Source organism: Sycon ciliatum, chromosome 4 (genome assembly GCF_964019385.1).
Source record: "Sycon ciliatum chromosome 4, ocSycCili1.1, whole genome shotgun sequence".
Taxonomy (NCBI): domain Eukaryota; kingdom Metazoa; phylum Porifera; class Calcarea; order Leucosolenida; family Sycettidae; genus Sycon; species Sycon ciliatum.
Genome location: NC_088646.1, coordinates 9,962,050 through 9,980,849, shown reverse-complemented (window position 1 = coordinate 9,980,849; position 18,800 = coordinate 9,962,050). Strand labels below are relative to the sequence as shown.

At 45.7% G+C, this 18,800-nt stretch overlaps 1 protein-coding gene and 1 long non-coding RNA gene across 2 annotated transcripts; one reads left to right on the top strand and one right to left on the bottom strand.

Moving 5' to 3' along the window:
• The first annotated feature begins 1,090 nt into the window (after positions 1–1,090).
• On the top strand, positions 1,091–11,939 carry LOC135814400 (protein phosphatase 1B-like). The gene is made up of 6 exons (XM_065327515.1): positions 1,091–2,049; positions 4,529–4,606; positions 6,253–6,304; positions 8,471–8,570; positions 9,848–9,947; positions 11,743–11,939. Exons 1-6 carry the CDS (start codon positions 1,228–1,230, stop codon positions 11,797–11,799), a joined length of 1,209 nt encoding a protein of 402 aa, XP_065183587.1. The 5' UTR covers positions 1,091–1,227; the 3' UTR covers positions 11,800–11,939.
• Positions 11,940–12,403: 464 nt separating this feature from the next.
• Positions 12,404–18,617, bottom strand: LOC135814402 (uncharacterized). Its single transcript, XR_010553185.1, has 3 exons — positions 17,216–18,617; positions 16,157–16,271; positions 12,404–13,752 (listed from the first exon to the last, which is right to left on the bottom strand). It is a non-coding gene; the product is annotated as an uncharacterized LOC135814402 (long non-coding RNA).
• Between the last annotated feature and the right edge of the window lie 183 nt (positions 18,618–18,800).

The following is an 18,800-nucleotide window of genomic DNA, read 5'->3' as shown; positions in this document are numbered from 1 at the left end:
ACAATATGCTTCGAAATCACACAAAAGCAGAAAAATATGCTCGAAATATGCTCGAAATATGAACTGATATCAGTGATAATTTTGCGAATTCTTTGTTCCTTGTAGCAAAATATGCTACATTTTTGGTACAATATGCTAGATTTGCTACTTTATGCGACCTTGAGTCGCCGACACTCTCTTCTCGAGTCAAATTTTCGCCATGTGTTTGGATGAGCATTTTTCCTTCCGGGCTAAGTAACTTAGTTTGTAAGTGTTCCCTGACCGAGCGTGCCGTGGTAAGTTTCCTTGGCCATTCTGCAATCTGCCTTATTCTTTGCTCCTTGTAATAAAATATGCTACATTTGGTACAATATGCTAGATTTGCTACTCTTTATGCGACCTTGTGTCAAAAGGACAAAATATGCGAAAATATGCGCAAGCATATTCGGGCCCTCCCTATGCCATACTATTCTAGTCTATAGTCGAGTAACAGTTGCACACTCTGGGGGGGGGGTTATGTCATCGATTGGCGAATCTGGATTGAGTGCGCGACTTTGCGGCGCTGCGACGCCGCGCAGCGGCCTATGCTATAGGCCTAGCGGTGTAGTCCGAGCAACTCTGACCCGAACAAAACAAGGGTGTAGTACGCACAATTGTACGCATATCGTACAAAAATTCTGTGAAAGCTGTCCAAAAACGGCAGTCCATCAGCTCCAGCCACTGCACTCCGGGTGTGCATGTGGGCCGGTGTGGTGGTCGGATTCCACTCCAACTAATAATTACTTCCAAGTACGCCTCGTAGACTCCGGATTCGACGAAACGATTACCATGATCACGCTCACTCGGAGCGCACTTGCTCGGGATTCGCCCAATCGATCATGCCCGTTCTCTTATCTTGACAAACCAGATCTGATGAACTGCACTGACGTCGATGACAGCTTTCCAAATCGAAGCTTTCGAATGATCGTGCGGGGGGCCGGGGGAGCTCGAACTGCGAAAAGACGAGTTCGAGACTTCGAGACGTTCGAGTCGAACTCGTGTCTCGAATGCTAGTGTACTATGACGTCACATCGTGAGTCATAGTTATAACTATGCGCATGCGCTAGTGTAGAATCTTGTGCGCGATGCTTGCTCAAAATTCAGGCTGAGGAAGAAAGACCCCCGAGACATCGAACTGATTTCAGTGGCAGACTTTGTCTTCTGTCGTGAATGCAGAATCAAAGTTTATAGTTTACCTATCTACCGAGCATGGGTTCGTTTCTGGATAAACCCAAGACCGAGAAAGAGACGAACAAAGGAGAGGGAAAGGACCTTCGGTATGGAGTTGCTGGTATGCAAGGCTGGAGAGGCACTATGGAAGATGCATATGCTGCAGAACCAGAAATCAAAAACTTTCCAGGATGGGCATTCTTTGGTGTGTTTGACGGTCATGCTGGAGCTAAAGTAGCGGACTATGTTTCCAAACATCTGCTTGATGAAATTCTAAAAACAGATGAGTTCTCGAAGCCTGATGCTGACGCTGACACGTACGCTGCCGGCATTCGGCAGGGATTTCTAAATCTTGACGAAAGTATAAAGCAGCAGCCTTTCGTAAGTGAAGATTTCGATCCTAGTGGCTCAACAGTAATAGTTGCAATGGTTTCTCCTACTCATGTATACTTCGCCAACTGTGGAGACTCTCGTGGCATGCTGTGTAAAAAGGGAGATGTGGCTTTCGCCACTGAGGACCATAAACCTAGTTGTGCTGGTGAACAAGCTCGTGTGCAGGCGGCTGGTGGTAATGTCCTCTGCTCCCGAATTAATGGATCCCTGGCTGTATCGAGAGCGCTTGGAGACTTCGCATTCAAGAGGAGAACAGATAAGCCGGCGATAGAACAAATGGTTTCACCAGAACCAGAGGTTACAACACTGGAGCGTACTGGAGATGACGAGTTCATCTTGCTTGCTTGTGATGGTGTTTGGGATGTTATGGCGAATGAGGATGCAGCGCAGTATATCACAGAGAGACTGCGGGTAAACGCTGACCTGGTGGATGCGATCAGTCAGTTGGTTGACTATTCATTACACAAGGTGAGCTTGGAGAGAATTGTGTATTTCAAATGTGGTCATCGTTCAAGTGAGCAATTTACATTTCCTTCTTGGTACATTTCATGTGTTTGGTCGAGTGTTACACAACGAACCGTTATTCCGCTCAAGCAATGGTTGTAATATCCAGTTCTCCTCATGTGTGCCTGGTCTATAGTACCAGTGCTTAGTTGTTCCCGCCCGCATGTTGAATTTTCTGTGTTCGAAATATGTCTTACGTTGGCAGGCTAGAAGTAGAAGTTCACAGAAAACGATTATTTATATTTCAAGTGTATGCTCACTCATTAGTGCAAAGGTGTAAAGCCTGTACATGTACATCCTTGCGCGCCCCCTGCTGGTAGTAGTGACGAGGAATGACCTTCCAACAGTGCCTAGTGGATTGTTGTCCACGTTTGTGTCGTTTGAAAATTGATGTAGACTTTTGGCCTTTTCAAAGCATATGAATGGCTTCATTGCAAAACGCGCTAAACGCCAATCTCATGCATATGGCGTTTTCGGTGTCAATCGAATCAGTAGGGATCACTGCATCTGGTGGCCAAAAAGAATTCTCCAAAACGAGACATATCCCACTGAAAATCAACGTTGAAGTTGACGTTCTACTGCAAAACGCGATAAACACCACCGATGTTTTCGAGCAAAGTGCGATATATCCTGTCGCGCAGGCCAGCGTGACCTGGGACAAGCCAGCGAGTACGAGTGCATGCTGGCGCAGCACGTGGCAAACATCGCGACTAGACTGAGTCTGTGCAAAATGTCGATGTCAGAGTTCAAAGTACAGTGTTTTCGTGTTGTTGCTTTGTAGCAGCTACATCTACGTTGTCATTTCGTTCTTTTCGTGTCATCTTCTTCGTAGCTGTTGTTTTTTCGCTTTCGAAACTGCAAAGGGCAGTCACTCAGTATGCTAGAGGCGTCAGGGATGGACAATGCTGCTGCTGCTGCTGCTGAGCTCCTTCAGAGTTTGGAACTCAGTGAAGTCGTTGCACTTGTATTTTCTAATCTCATAATACTGATTAGTCCGGCGAACTGGTCTGGTTTTGCCCGAAAATAATGAAGAATCACCTTGCTTGAGAAAATGGATGGCTCCTGATTTTTGAGAAAGCCCGTATTTGCATACATCACCCTACTCTTCTCATCTGCTCAGTTAGATTTGACCCAACCCCACCCAGTTGTTGATCACAGAAAATCGCTCCTCCTGAAAATTGATCAAAATGGATTTATCTCGTTTTGCAATGAAGCCCTTCATATGCAAAACATGCCCTACTTTCGTAGAGTGAGAACATTTCCTTTCGTATGGGCAATGTGCTGATAATGTGAAAAATAAAACACCAGAAACAGTGCATCCACGACACAATGGAACACTAGGCCGTGAATTGATGAAGAGGAGCTCGCCACAAATGGATGTTCGTATTTCATTGAGCAGAACCTACGCTTGTCTTGGTCGGAGGACAATTTACTAAAAAAAATTCCACTTACCCGACCGGCATGGGACCGAATCATGTCCATAAACTAGCAGCTGTTCGTAACTTTTAACACACAATGAAGTTATGGAGATAATTGTTCACGAGCACGGTCCAGTCGAATCGAGCATCATAGTATATGACCCGGAGACCGTCTGCTTGGTGCTTCAATCTGCATCGGGAGATGGTATGTTGATTGTATATGTCGGCCTCCTGGCCATGGTTATCTTATAAGCTTGTTCAGTTATGGGCCGGAACGATTTTGTGTAGGTGTTCTTTTCTATAGTTCAGAGATCAGTGTGTTCTTCTTGACATGACACTGTACCTGTTTCCGTGGGTTGTAACTTCTTTAGCGCGAATGCCATACCTCTTATTGTGTGGCTTTGACACGTCGACATCCGCCACTGTTTATGTAGTATAGCGCAAATTTCCCCTGGCAGACCCTGGCGTTTGGATGTCCATGCGTCCAGTTTCCCTCAGGCGATTTCTTACTCCAACCCTCTCTGAAAAGACCTTGTGTGCATGTGCTCCGAAGTAGTATTACTCAAAACAACTTTAAACCCCTGTAAGCTGAGCAAAAGTCACTTCCAACGGTGTATCTATTGCTGCTGAGCAGTATTCGATCAGATTGTCACTTTTTGAAATGTGGAAGCTAAAGTGAGTAGGGGCATGATGGAACCCAGCAGTTCAGTGTCTTGTTGTACAAAATTGTTCAGAACCCTTTCAGTGCAAAGACCAGACAACGAAAACAAGCATACGTAAATGTTGTACAGTCATGTAGCTGTTGTCGTTTCTCCATGCAAGGCATCACAGAGTTGTTGTGCTGCTGGTACTTCTGAAGTAGTTGTTGTTATTGTTGATTGTTGGCTTTGCATGCTCCCTGAGTATGCTGCTTCAATGTGCTAGATTCTATTGTGATCACCAGTTTTTGGTATACCGGTTTTTCTGCGAGAATAGCGTTTCTTAGCTGTCCAGTTTGAATTTCTTTTCCTTTTTCTTATGTGTAGGAGAGCAAGGACAACATGACTGCTGTTCTAGTTGCATTTCCAGCTGCACCGAAAGTCGACAATGAGGAAGTAGAGAAGGTAAGCGATCACCGTGTTTGCTGCAGTTTAGAGATGCACCGTTTCGGGTTAGGTAGCAGGTGTGCATCTGGATGTGAAATGCATCATAATATATTATATTCCCGTCCAGTGATCCAGATGTTGGTCCAAGGGAAGTACAGTTGACCCCTGATATAACAAACACCAATGTGCAAGAGAATTTGTTCTGTAAATGCACTCAAACCATATAAGCAACACTTCATGCCTGGTATGCGGCTCGTGACAGCATGAGTGCACCTGGTATATTCTCCATCATAAGATATGGTTAATCATTATAAACGAAAATACACATCCTTTTTGTAATGCAATGTGCGGTGTGCACAATATTACTAGACAATCCTGAACCTAATGTGTGCTCATCGCCCTTTGGTCTTGTACAATGGTTTGTCAGCAAACACGTGTAGCGGGTTAATACCTGTTGAAAGATGGAAAGCACAGGTGCAAGGAGTGTTAAAAAGGACATCAACTTGAAATTTTGCTGAGACAGAACTGCAAGTAGGTGTTAAAAACTCAGGTGTGCGTACTCTTAGCAGTTCTCATGATGGATTCCTGCCAAAATGGTTGAGTCTCTCTGCAGTGTCTTCCATATGGGTGGAATTTGTACGTCTTGTTACTATCAAGTACGGTCTCTGCATCAGCGTGGAGTTTGTATTCTTGCTAGCACTTCTCACATGAATTGCTGCCCAAAATGGATGAATCTCTAGTGATATGTCTTCCATATATGCATATTGGTGGAATTTGTACTTGAAGTACACATTTGTACGTCTTGTGACTATCAAATATGGTCTGTGCCCTAGCGTACACATATAGTATTCACTCCATTTTCTCCAAAGCATAAATAACGAGATGTTCTGCTTCACATGAAACGTAGAGAAATCATGTAATACACAGTGGTCTGGGTTGGAGTCTACGGCTTTGCTTGTTTCATGTACAGAGTTCTATGCGGAGATGTGGTTCGTTGTGGCACGCACAGAGAAAATGCATCCAGATCTGCTGCGTATCATTCCAATTAGAAAAACTGAAAACTGCCAAATTCGGAATGGGAAATTCCCAGTATACATTCTATGTGGTTTCTTTGCGTCAGCGTAGAGTGAAATAATTTCTCATACATTACGGGAACGCGAAGAGTGCTCATATGATTCTTGCCATTCCTGAACGTAACGCACTCTACATGTACATGTGTATGTAGTCAACTACTGTAAAGTGAGAAACTTTCGCTAGAGATTACATTTTTGCTATTTTCGCGACCATCACTTATTTGCGAATATAAATCGCCGCAAACCTCTCTGTACATTGATTGCAGACAGTACAAGATCCGGCTGAGGAGATAGAATCGCAAACGTTTCTCATCGTGAACCAGCTCAATTTATGAAAACGCTAAATTTGCGCGCCGCGAAAGTTTGTCGCTTTACAGTAACCCGTACACTCAGTACCTTGCATGCGGAGAAACATATACTGCGTACCCAGCAGAATCCATCCACTTCCTCTGCGTCAACTCATTTCTGGGGTTTCACACACACACACATATGCGGGGGGGGGGGGGGGGGGGGAGGGCACTGGCCGAAATTTGCATGAGATATGAGGGCTTCGTAACTAATGTTTTGTTGCTGTTCTGTTTTTTGTTGTAGGCTAAAGTTCGTGATGCCGAGGTAGAGGCTGCCCTTGAAGCTAAAATCAGAGGTACGTCATTTTCTACATACTTCCTCCGCGTCATCGAAATTGTCGCAGTTTGACTAGTGACTTGCCTCTTGTTACTGACAACTCCATAAGCTAAACCATTCAAAACTTTTTACACAGTATGATAGTCTGAAGACTAGAGTAACGTTCCAGGACAGTTGGGCTGAGAGTTTTCATGCAGATCGCTGATGTCAATGGACGCAAAAATATCGTTCCGAAATATTTCAAGGAAGGTTGAAAGTTGGTCGCGCCTCATCTCAGACGCTTTGACTTTCTCTACAGGACAAGAGCTGCTATGCTTGTCGTCTGCTAGCTCTGGATGATTTCTACTTCACCCCCAACGAAGCCTAGTAAGAATAAACGATCGTTGCGAGGTCGGTTGATTACCGTCGGCGGAACCACCTCGATCTTGACAATGAACTTTTTTTAGCCGTGGCATGCCCATGTATTTTACCTGTGTGGTCACAGCTCATGCAGGTAAGTGTACTTTCATCCAGCGCGCCCTCTTTTTCAGCATCACTGGTACGGCACCTGCGCGTGCATCACTAGCACTTCGTGTAGAGTCTACACCGTAGTACACGGCTCTTGCAGGTAAAATCATGTACTGAGTGTCTCAGCCAGAGCAACAAATTTTATCGCCGTTGCATGCATTTAGTTTGCTGACCCCTCGATGTTTCTCCGAGCGCTGCTACTTGTTCCACGAAGTCATTCTCACCCCAGCTAAGGTAAAACAGTGATGAGGCTCGAGTGAATGGCCATAAGCACGAGAAATGTGCAGCCTGCAACGCCTGAGTGATCTCAGCGAGTTGAAATTACCGTCGCAGCGACATCAGCAAAGAAATTGCGTCTAGATCAAAAATTTCAGATTCCAATAACAGAAAATAGAACTTTGCCGTCACCCTATACTGATGACTATCGCCTATGTCCGATTCCTTGCCTCTGATACGAGTGCTGGTGAGTAAATACCCCGTTTTATGTCAAAAGTCAAACTGCGACAATTTCGATGACGCGGAGGAAGTAATTTGTTTACGTACTTCAAGAAGTAGTAACTACTATGTGTTTGAAATCGCCAGCATGTTACAAGGCGAAGATGCACTGTAAATATACCATAGAACCGACTAGTAGCCAAGGAATGAAGCGCTTCTTGATGTACCACCCTGCTATGTCAGATACGGTGACGGGATACCACCAGCCATGCATCACCTAGGCGCCAGGCGCGAACTGATAGTAGTGGTGGTGAGAAGGAGAACTCTGTGCCAGAACTTTGCAGCCTAGAGAGTATGTGTGGGCAGGCGTGTGTTTACCGCCATATTGCCAGGTGTGTCTTTACCACCATATTTATCAACCATATCAACCAAGGAGTCTGTTTGCCTTCTGCCCCATTTCCTGTTGTCATTGGAGATAGACCGGGTTTGGAAGTGCCAATTCTCCTGAAACCTGGCAAGCCTGTAGTTGTGAAGACTATGCCCGTCCCAGCAAGATCTTAATGGGCGTTTTTATTTATACTTTGATAGCTGTGCACAGTAGGTCACGAGACTAAGCATCCATAGCCGCTTAGCTATGTCAGTGTCATAGACTAAATCAGAACAGTAGTACTGGTGCAGTTTCTTGTTCGTTATGTTGTTCTGAAGCCGGTTGCCAATCACATTTCATAGCTGGTGTTTGTGCGGAGTGTCCAACCCATTCATGACAGACTTCGACTGACCCTGCCATGTCACAGGCACACTAATTATTGCATTATTATTAAGTGTTGACAGAGCCATGCTGTATCGACCAGTGTGTTTTCTATGGCGGATCTTTTTGCTGTACAACAGAGAAATGCACAGTAGTTGCTTTGCCGATGTGGCTTTGAATGTAATTATTCCATGCACAGTGCTGTCCAGTAAATCCCACCACTCGCTTGAGAACTGCGTCTAAAGTTGCATGATGGTCGCGCGCCGTGAGCTGGGTTGCACCGCTGCATGCCGGCATGGCTTGCTTGGCTCTGGGCACGGATGTTGTGCCAGTGGGTGCTTCACAGCCCTCACTGTTACTCTCGGGAACAAGATTCTGTTGTGCTTCATCATACATATGTTGTTTTGCTCGATGCGTACCTTCCAGGGTGTTTCCTTCTTATTTCAGAACTTATTGTAACACGTGCACTGTGGTGATGATTCTTGTCCATTGCAGAAATGGTCCGCACAAGTGACATGCTTGATGACCTTGATGAGCTTTCCGTAATCAACGATCTGGGCCGAGTACTTCCCGATGAGTACTTTACAGTTTCACGGTTAGTGTTGACTTGTAATCTCGTCTGGCATTATAAGGAACATGTTCTAATAATGGTGCAGCTTCCGATATGGAAAACAACTTCATGGGGGGGGGGGGGGGGGTACGTCCGTGGATTTTATTTAACGCTCACCGTGCATCCTCTCTACTTGCATAATGACGATATCTAACCCAAGACCTTCACATGCCAAAATCCCCCCCCCCCCCCACACACACACACACGCACACAAATGCCTGTTTGCTCCGCAGTGACACTATCGCGCGCGCTTCTCTTTGTAGCGAAACGGAGCCACTGGTGTGTGTGTGATCCTCGGTAGCCTTGTCGGTAGGGCACTGGCCCCGAAAGACAGGGGTGGTGTGTGTGATTCCCGGTGGCCTAATCGGTAGGGCACTGTTCAGGAAAGAGTGGGGTGCTGGGTTCGAATACCGCTCGTGGATGCTTCTTTTGCAACATCTTGGTGCTATCCATCTCACTATACCATGAAACAAGGCCCTGTATTATTTCGAAGTTTCCCATTGTAAGAACGTTAGAGAGGTTCTGCAAAACGAAAATGCTTACAAACTTTCGCTCTACGCCATGAAGTGAGAAACTTCGCACGAACTTTCGCAACTTTAGACGCGAAACTTGCAGGGAACTCGAAACCAGTATTGGCTTTGAACCACTAGTGTTCGAAAAAAGGTTGTTTTGTTGTGTGACAAGGGCACGTGCGGCCTTGCATTTCACAGAACCAAACATGTAGGGGTGATCTGACAATAAAGAAACTCAGGTTTTGCTCTCCCAATGAGCAATGCATTTTATAATGGGTTAGAAATGAATAAAAAAGAAAAATTGCGGAAAAATACGCCAACATAATCGAAAATTGCCCAAAAGAGAGAAAATGGCCGAAATTGGCGAAACCAGGAGAATAAGGGAAATGAGAGAAAATTAAGGGAAACTGGGTGTGTGACTAAGGGATTTGCTTTGGCTGGGTTGGCAAGTATGAAACGACCCTGGTGTAGACAGTTAACCCTTCATCACTTCAGCATGGTATAAGACTGACCATTGACCGACCCTCCTAAAATCCCCTTTCTCCAGCCCCTGTCACCATCTATGTTGCTGCTGGAAGCAAATGGTTGGCCTTTATGCGAGACGAAAGGGCATGGGTGCTGTTTGGAGCTAGTTTATTCTTTTGGAACTGGTTGTACTGACTAGATTTTCTTGGCCACCATTGGAGGAAATCCATAGATTGTAAATCTATGTTGTATTGCATGTGTCTTGTTTGATTTTCCTCTATGCAGGCGAGAATTTATCTGCAAGGTGTTAGAGAAGACACTCGCAGACCAAGATGAGGGCAAGTTGGAGGCAAAAAAGCCCGAGGCTGATACTCAAGCTCCTACTGTAAGTGCTCGCTGACACATACAAGTGTACTCTCACAGTACTAGTTCAATTATTTACCTGAGGAGACCAAGGCATCTTTCATTGTATATTTTAACAGGACAGTGTTGCCAGTATTCAGTAGAAGTATAGTTCACCATTGGGGAAATAAATTCCGACTCATCCTCTTTTGCTGCTCCCGGCACACTGCAGCCAAATGTACATATGGGATAGTTGCACGAAAATGAGAGCCGCGTTTTTGTGTACATGTAAAAGATACATGTAGCCCATAGCACTTCTGACCATGGGGGCAGGAGGTTCAATGAGCTCGACACTGTGAGAGCAGTGCCCATATCCTCCTGGTCCCCGGTGTCTTTGCAACAAGTCAACCCTTGATGAATCTCCTGGAGGTGGAAATAATCTTCCCTCAAACAGGGGTCGAACCCATAACCAGAGTGTGCCACGATGGAAGCAAAGATTTAGGAACACCGGTGTGTCCTTTCATGTAGAACTGCATGCATATTGTGCTTCTTTTATGTGAATGTAAAAGTCAGAATAAGAATGAATATGCTGGAATAAGAACAGCACTGGCCTGAATTGGACACACGCACACCATTCTTCAATCATGTACTGCATTGCCTAATTTTGTGGTAGAGAGTTCAAAGTTGTAGCTTTTCTTACAGGTATATTGTAACGGATGTGTGTGTGAAATTCTTGAAAGCATAGAAAGAAATCAGTAAAAGTGCTTCAAAAAGTGTTCACTGGTGAGCTCTTGCCAGCTATTATCGCCATTGATCTCACCCACCTTTCAGCAAAAGCATAAGAACCCATGGGTGCCTTTTTTTGGAAATTAGCACCGGTCTTTTATTACCACCAGCAGGGGCGTCGGAAGGTATTTTAGTGTGGTACGGTAAGCCATCTGAAGTACAATTTACTCGTGGGGAGTGGTGGCTGAGCCGAAAATTTTGGAAATTTAGATCCCAGATCGGTTTATTTTATTGATCCACGGGGTACCTGGGCAAAAAGTGGTACGGTCAATACCGTAGTGACCGTACCGTGTTCGACGCCCCTGACCAGTCTGAAATCAGTGCCACGTCATTTCAGGGCCGTTGTGTGGATATTCAAATTACGTGAAATTTTAGGGCTAGCAAACTACTATAGATAGAGGTGCCAGAACTAAGCTGCACCTCTGAGGAGCTCCTGAGGGCTTTCATTTTCGCCGGAGAAATCATCTCCTTTTCCTTCTTCTTTTGCTTCAAATGGGTACATCCACAACACCAGATACTGAATGGCATAAGCATGTCACGTGCATGCAAAGCCAAAGGCGCGTGCACTGGCATATTGGTACATGTACATACTTGAAGTGATGTATGACTGGTGGTATATAGCTGGCTGCAGAAAACTTAGTTTCAGTTCATTTCTCTTGGATATTGATTTTATTGTTTCTTTCCATTGCAATATGAAATAGGGCATGAAAAGAGCTTCATTTTGATATTTTTAAATTTTACAATATTCTCCCAAGAGTGTGCAACTCATGGTACCTTTCTATGGGGTCTGCCAACGGCGATCTCTCAGATCACGCGTTGTAGTGTTCAGGGTGTATGTTCCCAGCCTGTTTTTAGTGAGTGCTAGAGTAGAAAAACAGCATTCCCTGACAGCAACCCACTCAGCTTATGTGAGTCATCGACATCATTATTGCAGATATTTAGATTGCGAGCCCGCACACGCTGGCCTTCGTTGTACGTAGTATAAAACACACTTGGAACATGTGATGTGAAAGTTGACTGTACTTGTCGATCACCTTGCCGTGTGCTCGCAGGCTGCTTCAGTTGAAGACGATGCAGCACCCAAAACAAGTGACGACTCCGAAAACTGAATGGAGTGAAGTGGCTGGCCCTCTCACAATTTCCGAGTGAGTCGTACTCTACCCTGTACAATGTATGCTTTGTCTGGATTGTGTATTTGCTAACTTACCAAGAAATAGCTACATATACCTTTGTATGCATGAAGAAACACTTAGAGACACAATTTTTTAAATGAGCCTTGTATAGCACATGTAATGAGTTCTGTATGGTATGCGAGCCCGCGTACTTGTTGATTCTCATGAGTGACCGTCCCGCTTTGTTTTGCTTCATATTATTGTCTGTTTCCATGCGGACGCCATTCACATTTTTCCCGACATCGCCCGCATTATTCCCTCTGGCTTTGTCAACTCGTGCCTTTTTGGTTTATTACCCGCCCTGATCCAAGTTTCCCTTATTGTGTGTATACAGCTTCGTTTTCTCCTGTATTAGTCGCTGTAGGTATAACGTGTGTGAAGTGCAAAATAAATTTAGTCCTTCAGTCCGGTGACTGGGCACTGTATTTTTTCGTTCTCTTGTGTTATCTCTTTCTTTTCCGCTGGTCCTGACTCTTCGTTTTTTACCTTCGCGTTCTTTTCACATCGTCTTGTGCGTCTCTTTTCATTTCTTTTGTCTGCAGTCCTATGTGTGCGTGTATGTTAGTGTAGTAGCGGTCACTTTGTACGTACTCAGACGTGTTCTCCAAAATGACTTGTCTTTAGATATATGCTTTTTCCATCATGATCGCCGAGACATAAAACATCTGTAATCTCGGTTTTGGCTGCGAGTAGTGACTATACTGCTTGCCAAACTATTTCTTTCTCTGAAGTTATTCTGGGTTGTGGTTCGAATTCTGGATTTTTCTTTCTCTTTTTTATCAAACTGAAAGGAATTTGGTTGGCAGCGTTGATGGTGGGTGTAAGCGGAATTTTGTGCCCGGACGTGACTGATTGTATGCTGGTTGGGCCCGCCTGGGGGTCGTACGTGCCACCTTTGCTGCTCTTTGAGTGTACCTCCCATAGTTAATACAATTGCGCTCACTGAAATCCAATCCAAAGTGCAAATCTGGCGCCCTGGACCGCTTCCGATTACTAGTACATGTACATCACCGTACTTGTGCATGTGTACTCCAGCCGCATTTGTACCACTTCCAGGGCGTCGGAGGCCATGGGAAATTAAAATTGAGGGCGCCAAATATGCACCGAGTCGGATTTCACCGAGCACAGCTGTCTGCTACCCTGGTATCACAGGCATGGTGGTGGCCTGGCACATGCGAAACTTCCTAAGCTGGTTGTGTTTCTCAACGCAATTGGATAGCCGGTGGTAACGCGGACATGCAAACTTTACTCTCTTTTTTTTTTACAGCTGTAGTTTCATGCACTTTGATGTGCCACAAATGGGCTAATTCCATGCAGCACAATCCTCTTTGTAGCTGACATGATGCACTCGAAGTAGTTGAGCCTGCATGCATGTGTGCTTCTCCATACTATTATTAATTTTTATGATGAATTTGGAATTGTAGCCTGTAAGATGGAGTAGCAGGGATGAATTTATCCGGTATCGCATCGCAGTTTGCTACGCAAAATCGATCTACTGCTACTCAAAAATCACAGTGACACGCAGAAAACTGTGATACATACATGTACATGCTATCCATGCTTGTTGTAGCTTACGCACAATTGAGATTTTGCATAGCAAAAACTGCTATGCAAAAACCTGACAGTAAATTCATCCCTGAGTAGTGAAGTAAAATGGATCATGTCATTTTTATTGGTGCCAGATTGTAAGCTTTATGAACTTCCCAAACTCCAATTGTCATTGATCAATTGCACAACGGTATAATTATTCAACATTGCTGGACCACACGGACATCAATCGTTGAAGAAGCAGTGTTCTCAACTTATTCCGTCCCTTCATGTAGATGGCCCTTAGCTTGAGACGGTAGACTCGCTGGGCATGCCTTCCCAGCTGATGTCCTAACAATGAACCTGCACCAAACAGTTAACACACAGGGTATCCGTTGTGACACAGAGCAGAAAATGGTAAGATTTTACACTGCATGTTCTGTAGAGAAGACTAGTGAAAATAACGTTACTGCCCTCTGTTCCCTTCGCAATCCCTTCTCGACCAATGTACTCCTGCTCAAACTCATCTGTTGCTGTTGGTCGTCGAAGTTTGTCATCTTCAAGTTTGTTCTGTGGCTGACACTGCACTGTAGTCCATTGCGAAGTATTGCAGTTTCTGCACACTACACAATAGCCCAGATTTCCCCTATTTTCTACCGCTACTTCTTGAGAAGATAAAATGACGTCAACTTGAAATTGCTTCTCCTGGATTTGCACACTCTGGGCCGGGGGTGTGACGTGTGTGTGTGTCATACCTCTTGGAGAATAAAACAACCACAGGCCCAATATGTGTCCAGGTTTTGGATGACGCAATACCGTAAAAGTCCGTAAATAAGAACGTATTTACTTTCGGATTTAGTGACCACACCCGTACTAACTTTCGGGCGGGTACTGACTTTCAGGCGCGAACTAACTTTCGGATCCGACTTGTGTGTAGTGGAGAAGTCATTTTCATGTCGATGTACATGCTACGTGCTGCATGTATGCACCGTACTTATTTCGGGCGTATGATTATCGGGCTTGACTTGACTTCAACAGACAGAGCCAAAAGAATGAAGGGGGTATTTCTTTCGGGCAGGTACTTATTTACGGACTTTTACGGTAGGGGGTGGTAAATGGTCAGAGTTGGGATTATGGACTGTGAGCAGGGAGTCGTCAAATACCAGTATTTGACGACTCACTGGCTGTGAGTAAGTATTTCATCCATCAGCTTGATTCTAGCCGCGTGAAGGTTGGAGGGTGCATAGCTAGCACAGCAGCATTGCAGCGCAACATATCTCCATCAATAGCTATACAGAAGCATGAGTGCTTCAGCGTATTTAGGCATTGTACTCCCTGCAGTGATCTCTGCTGTACAGCCCAGGTCAAACGACCTGGATACTGAAAAATGGGAAATTTTTGGGACGTCCAACTTTTTGGGTTTTCAAAGATGATTCTATATTTCTCTGAGCCCGGCGATTATTTGTGTACTGTTCGTCTTTTGCCTTGTAGCACAATCACGCACCTGTAGGATAATTTCTCTCTCTGTAACTGTGTACGCTATACACAGTTACAGAGTTACAGAGAGAGAAATTATTTTGGCATACTGTCACCTGATTGCTGTCTCGTCTCTCATCCAAGTCATTCAGTCCCGACTTCTTACTATGCATCTGTTGCCAGTGTGCAAATACACCAGTATTCTCTGTCCTCAAGTACAGACCCAAAACCGGGGAGGTTCGCATAGGAATTCATTCTTCGCGTAGCACTGTAGGCTACTTTTTTTACGGAAGCGAAACACTTTGCTCTTATCTTTGCTTCTCTTAGTACACCAAGTCAGTACGCAAAGCTGTGACATTAGTATCATTACTACACCGGGCTTGTCCCATTCACGCACATGGACAGCCTGGTCGCCGCAGGCTAGCTTCACTGAGAGATATGGTCCCTTGCCCGGCCTTGGTAAATAGACCGTGTGCACCGTGTGCCTATAGCTCTTCTAATCGTAGGTAAAACTGCATGGGTAAGCCGGCAGAGAAGAAAACAGGTGTTAGGGATGCACACTATAGGGAATTTTACCACCTAGTTCGGCCTTGAGTTTGAAACCACAGTCCGATCAATTTGCTGTTCTACCTCAGTTAGGTTACTGCTAGGCCGGCTGCACGCTGTGAGGCTTGCAGGCAACCGCCATAGTAGAACGGTGAGCCTAGTACACGCTTTGTCTGGTAGCGCCCACATACCATGTGGCCCGCACTGATGCCCATGACATGCGTGTATAAGTACGCTTTGAACTTATGATGATCACGCGTGATGTTACACTTCTGATCATTCACATGCCTTTGACAGTGATTGTGTTCCAAACACAACTATCATCTGGCAGTTTATGGGCATGAGGGTGCGGCTGCCCTGTGATCTAGAACTACTGAGAGTGAGAAAGGGGATTGCCGACTGCACTGGGAAAGGTGTGGGAGGTGAAGTCTCCATCATACTCCAGACAGACCGACACTTCCCTCCCATACTACTGTGACTGCTGCTTGACCTGTCCAGCATGCAGTGCATGCATGCTCAGCTGCTGTCAAGAAAACGGCAACTAATGATTGTGAGTGGCATTATGTCAACGGTACGTTATTCAGGTGGCTAGTGACCTTTCACAAGCCAGGAACGATGTCAATCTACTATCTCAGTCTGTACCCTTGCATCGCTATATTTTGACTCAGCACCTGGCCGACCTACACCTACTCTTCAAATGCAGTGCCAGTCATGACTCATGATTGGTAAAAATGACATCACTCACAGTTCAGGGTGATGTCACTCACTGTCCAGAATGGTGTCACTCTCTCCCCGGATTCAATTGCTGGAGTGGAGGGTCGTAAAATTGCATTCACTTACATCTGATGCATCGATGGCTCCTGCACAATATCAGTCACACAAAGACTTTTTAAATTAAGTCGATGTACAAAACATAACCCAGTAAGTAAATTGACATTGTACAGAATACAGCAGGGAGTAGTAAAATATTACTCCCTGGTATACAGTGTACCTTTTTTTTCTCTTCATTGCATGCATGTACTGAAGGATGCATATATGTATCAGGCACAATTCTGAGAGCAGTTCAAGAGGCAGAAACCAGCAAAATACAGTGTTTTATTAGCTCAGTCTCATGTGCGAAGGCCATTTGCAAACTTGAGCAGCCAGGGATTCAAATTCAGCACCGTGAAACGTCAAATCCGGATGGGACGAGCTGGAACAACGGAAACTGGAGTTGGATATGTTGTTTCTGCGGCTGATGAACCGATAAGAAAAAGCACCTAAAACACTGGAGTGGAGAGGAGACAAATCACACTCGGAGGGAGTCACTCGTGGTGTCGGAAGACGGTTCAAGTACCCCAGTTCAGCAAGCGGGCAATGTTAGCATCTTAGGCATGTATCAGGGTGTAGACAGTGAGAAGGACAGGTCCTATGTCACAAGCCCTCCACCACATTCAAACATCCTCTTTTCTGTGTGTCGATCTCAGTGTCTGGGTGCCGAAAATTGAGAAAAGGACGTATCTAGGCAACGTCAGGGTCAGACCATATTATACGAACTTCACTCTACTCCAGCTAGTGCTACACCCGGCCTAGCTGTGAGCATTTTGACCACCGTGATTGTGTACAGGGTCATGAACCGAAAATCAGACTGTGATCAGTTACCCTGGTTGGGGGGGGGGGGGCATTAAACTAACCATACCGGCAGTAGCAGGCACATGTAGCATACACGTACATCGCACTAGACATCTCTTACATGCCCCTACAATTATTGCATTCATCTACAGAACCCCACAGCCAATCGGTGTTTGCATTGAATTTTACTTACAGATTTTCTGACGGTAGCTTGTACCCGCCGCGCCCCGTCGACTGGGAATTTCTGTACACGAATCGGCACAGCCTAGTGGAATCGTTCATTGTCATGGATCATTGGCCTACTACATACGGTCCCATCGCGATGTGCTTCGCACGGACACACTTGGACCAGACTACATTGCAATCATAGTTGCATTCTTAGCGCTGTGACATATCCAGCGTTGCACATCATGTGTTGTTGTTCGTATACATGGTTTACTGGTACCGATCACTATAATAATCAAGAATCAGGAGCACTAGGGCCGTAGGGGCTACTACTAGTACTAGTACTAGTAGGTGGCCCGCATGGGCTCTTTCTATCATTCAGTGATAATTTGGCACCTTTTGCAGTGCACATCTCCAGGCGCACGGAGCATGCAATGCTGACGATCACATGATACAATTCTTCACATGATTCTGTCACTTCTGCCATCTATTCTTCGTCTTGTCTCAATCCAGTGCTGCGTGTCACTGAGTGGTGCTGAAAGACAGAAATCCGAATGGTACCGCGCGACCGGTCGACCGTTCCTGTTGTAGTGTGGGAGCGTACTCCGTCAGCGTCCCCACTTGTGCCGTTGTGGCTCAGCTGCCAAGCGGTCCTGCCTGGCCTTGAAAGGAAACTTGTTGACACAGAAGTTGTGAGCGTTTTGGCAGATCACGAGATTTCCACCCGCGGGACATACGATACGCGACTGACAGCGTCGACGTCTCACTACTTCGATGCTTGCTGGTCTGAAACAAACTGGGAATCACGACAACTACGTTCTTGATGAGCATGCGGAGTCTTGGAGTTGCCAGCAACCACTCGTGAGGACACGTAGACTTCTACGTGGCGATCCCCTCCGACGATCGACATAGGCTCTCGGCACACACTGCGGACCTGTCGACACTTTGTTTGCGCTGCGGAACCATGAGAACAGCACCGAGCAGTGGAAAGACTGATATTTCTGACAGGTCCAGTTTGCCCTGAGTTTTGTGCGGTGAGCACACCCTCCTTCTCGCACACGTGAGTTTTTACAGGCAGCGGACGGCTGTCTCGTGCCGCTTGTCACTGTTACACGCGTCCTGCTTCGTAGAACTGTCCACATCATGTCCACCGTTGTCTGTGCGGCGCTAGCATGGCAGCCTTTGCACTGGGTAGACTGAGCTCGCTCTCAGTTCCCCTGATCAAGTCCGAAATGACTTCTTGGAAGGTTCAAGCAATGGAACATCGGGGATGAAGACAAGTACAAGCATCCACAAGTGCTAAAGTGGCTGGTTTTTGGGTCCACTCGGAGAGACTCATATCATGTACTACACGTGATGTAGCTCTCCGCTGAAAATGAAGCAAATCCGGCGATTCATTTCAGAGACATCGCGTGTTGTCGGAAGCAACAGACTCAGTGTGCGGCAAGCGCGCATGCACGTGAACGCAACGGGGGTAGCTATGTGTAGCTTTACATGTACTTGAGTAGACGCTAGACCACTGTAGACAGCTACATCATATCAGTGCATGTAGCTACGTACGACTACATAGAGCTACGTACGTTCGTATACGTAGCTGTCGTAGCGGAGGGTTC

Excerpts from the sequence above, each read along its gene's own strand:
- LOC135814400 (XM_065327515.1), top strand. The coding sequence starts at position 1,228 with ATGGGTTCGTTTCTGGATAAACCCAAGACCGAGAAAGAGACGAACAAA. Across the intron at positions 2,050-4,528 it reads TTGACTATTCATTACACAAG|GAGAGCAAGGACAACATGAC; the intron begins GTGAGCTTGGAG and ends TCTTATGTGTAG. Across the intron at positions 9,948-11,742 it reads CTGATACTCAAGCTCCTACT|GCTGCTTCAGTTGAAGACGA; the intron begins GTAAGTGCTCGC and ends GTGTGCTCGCAG.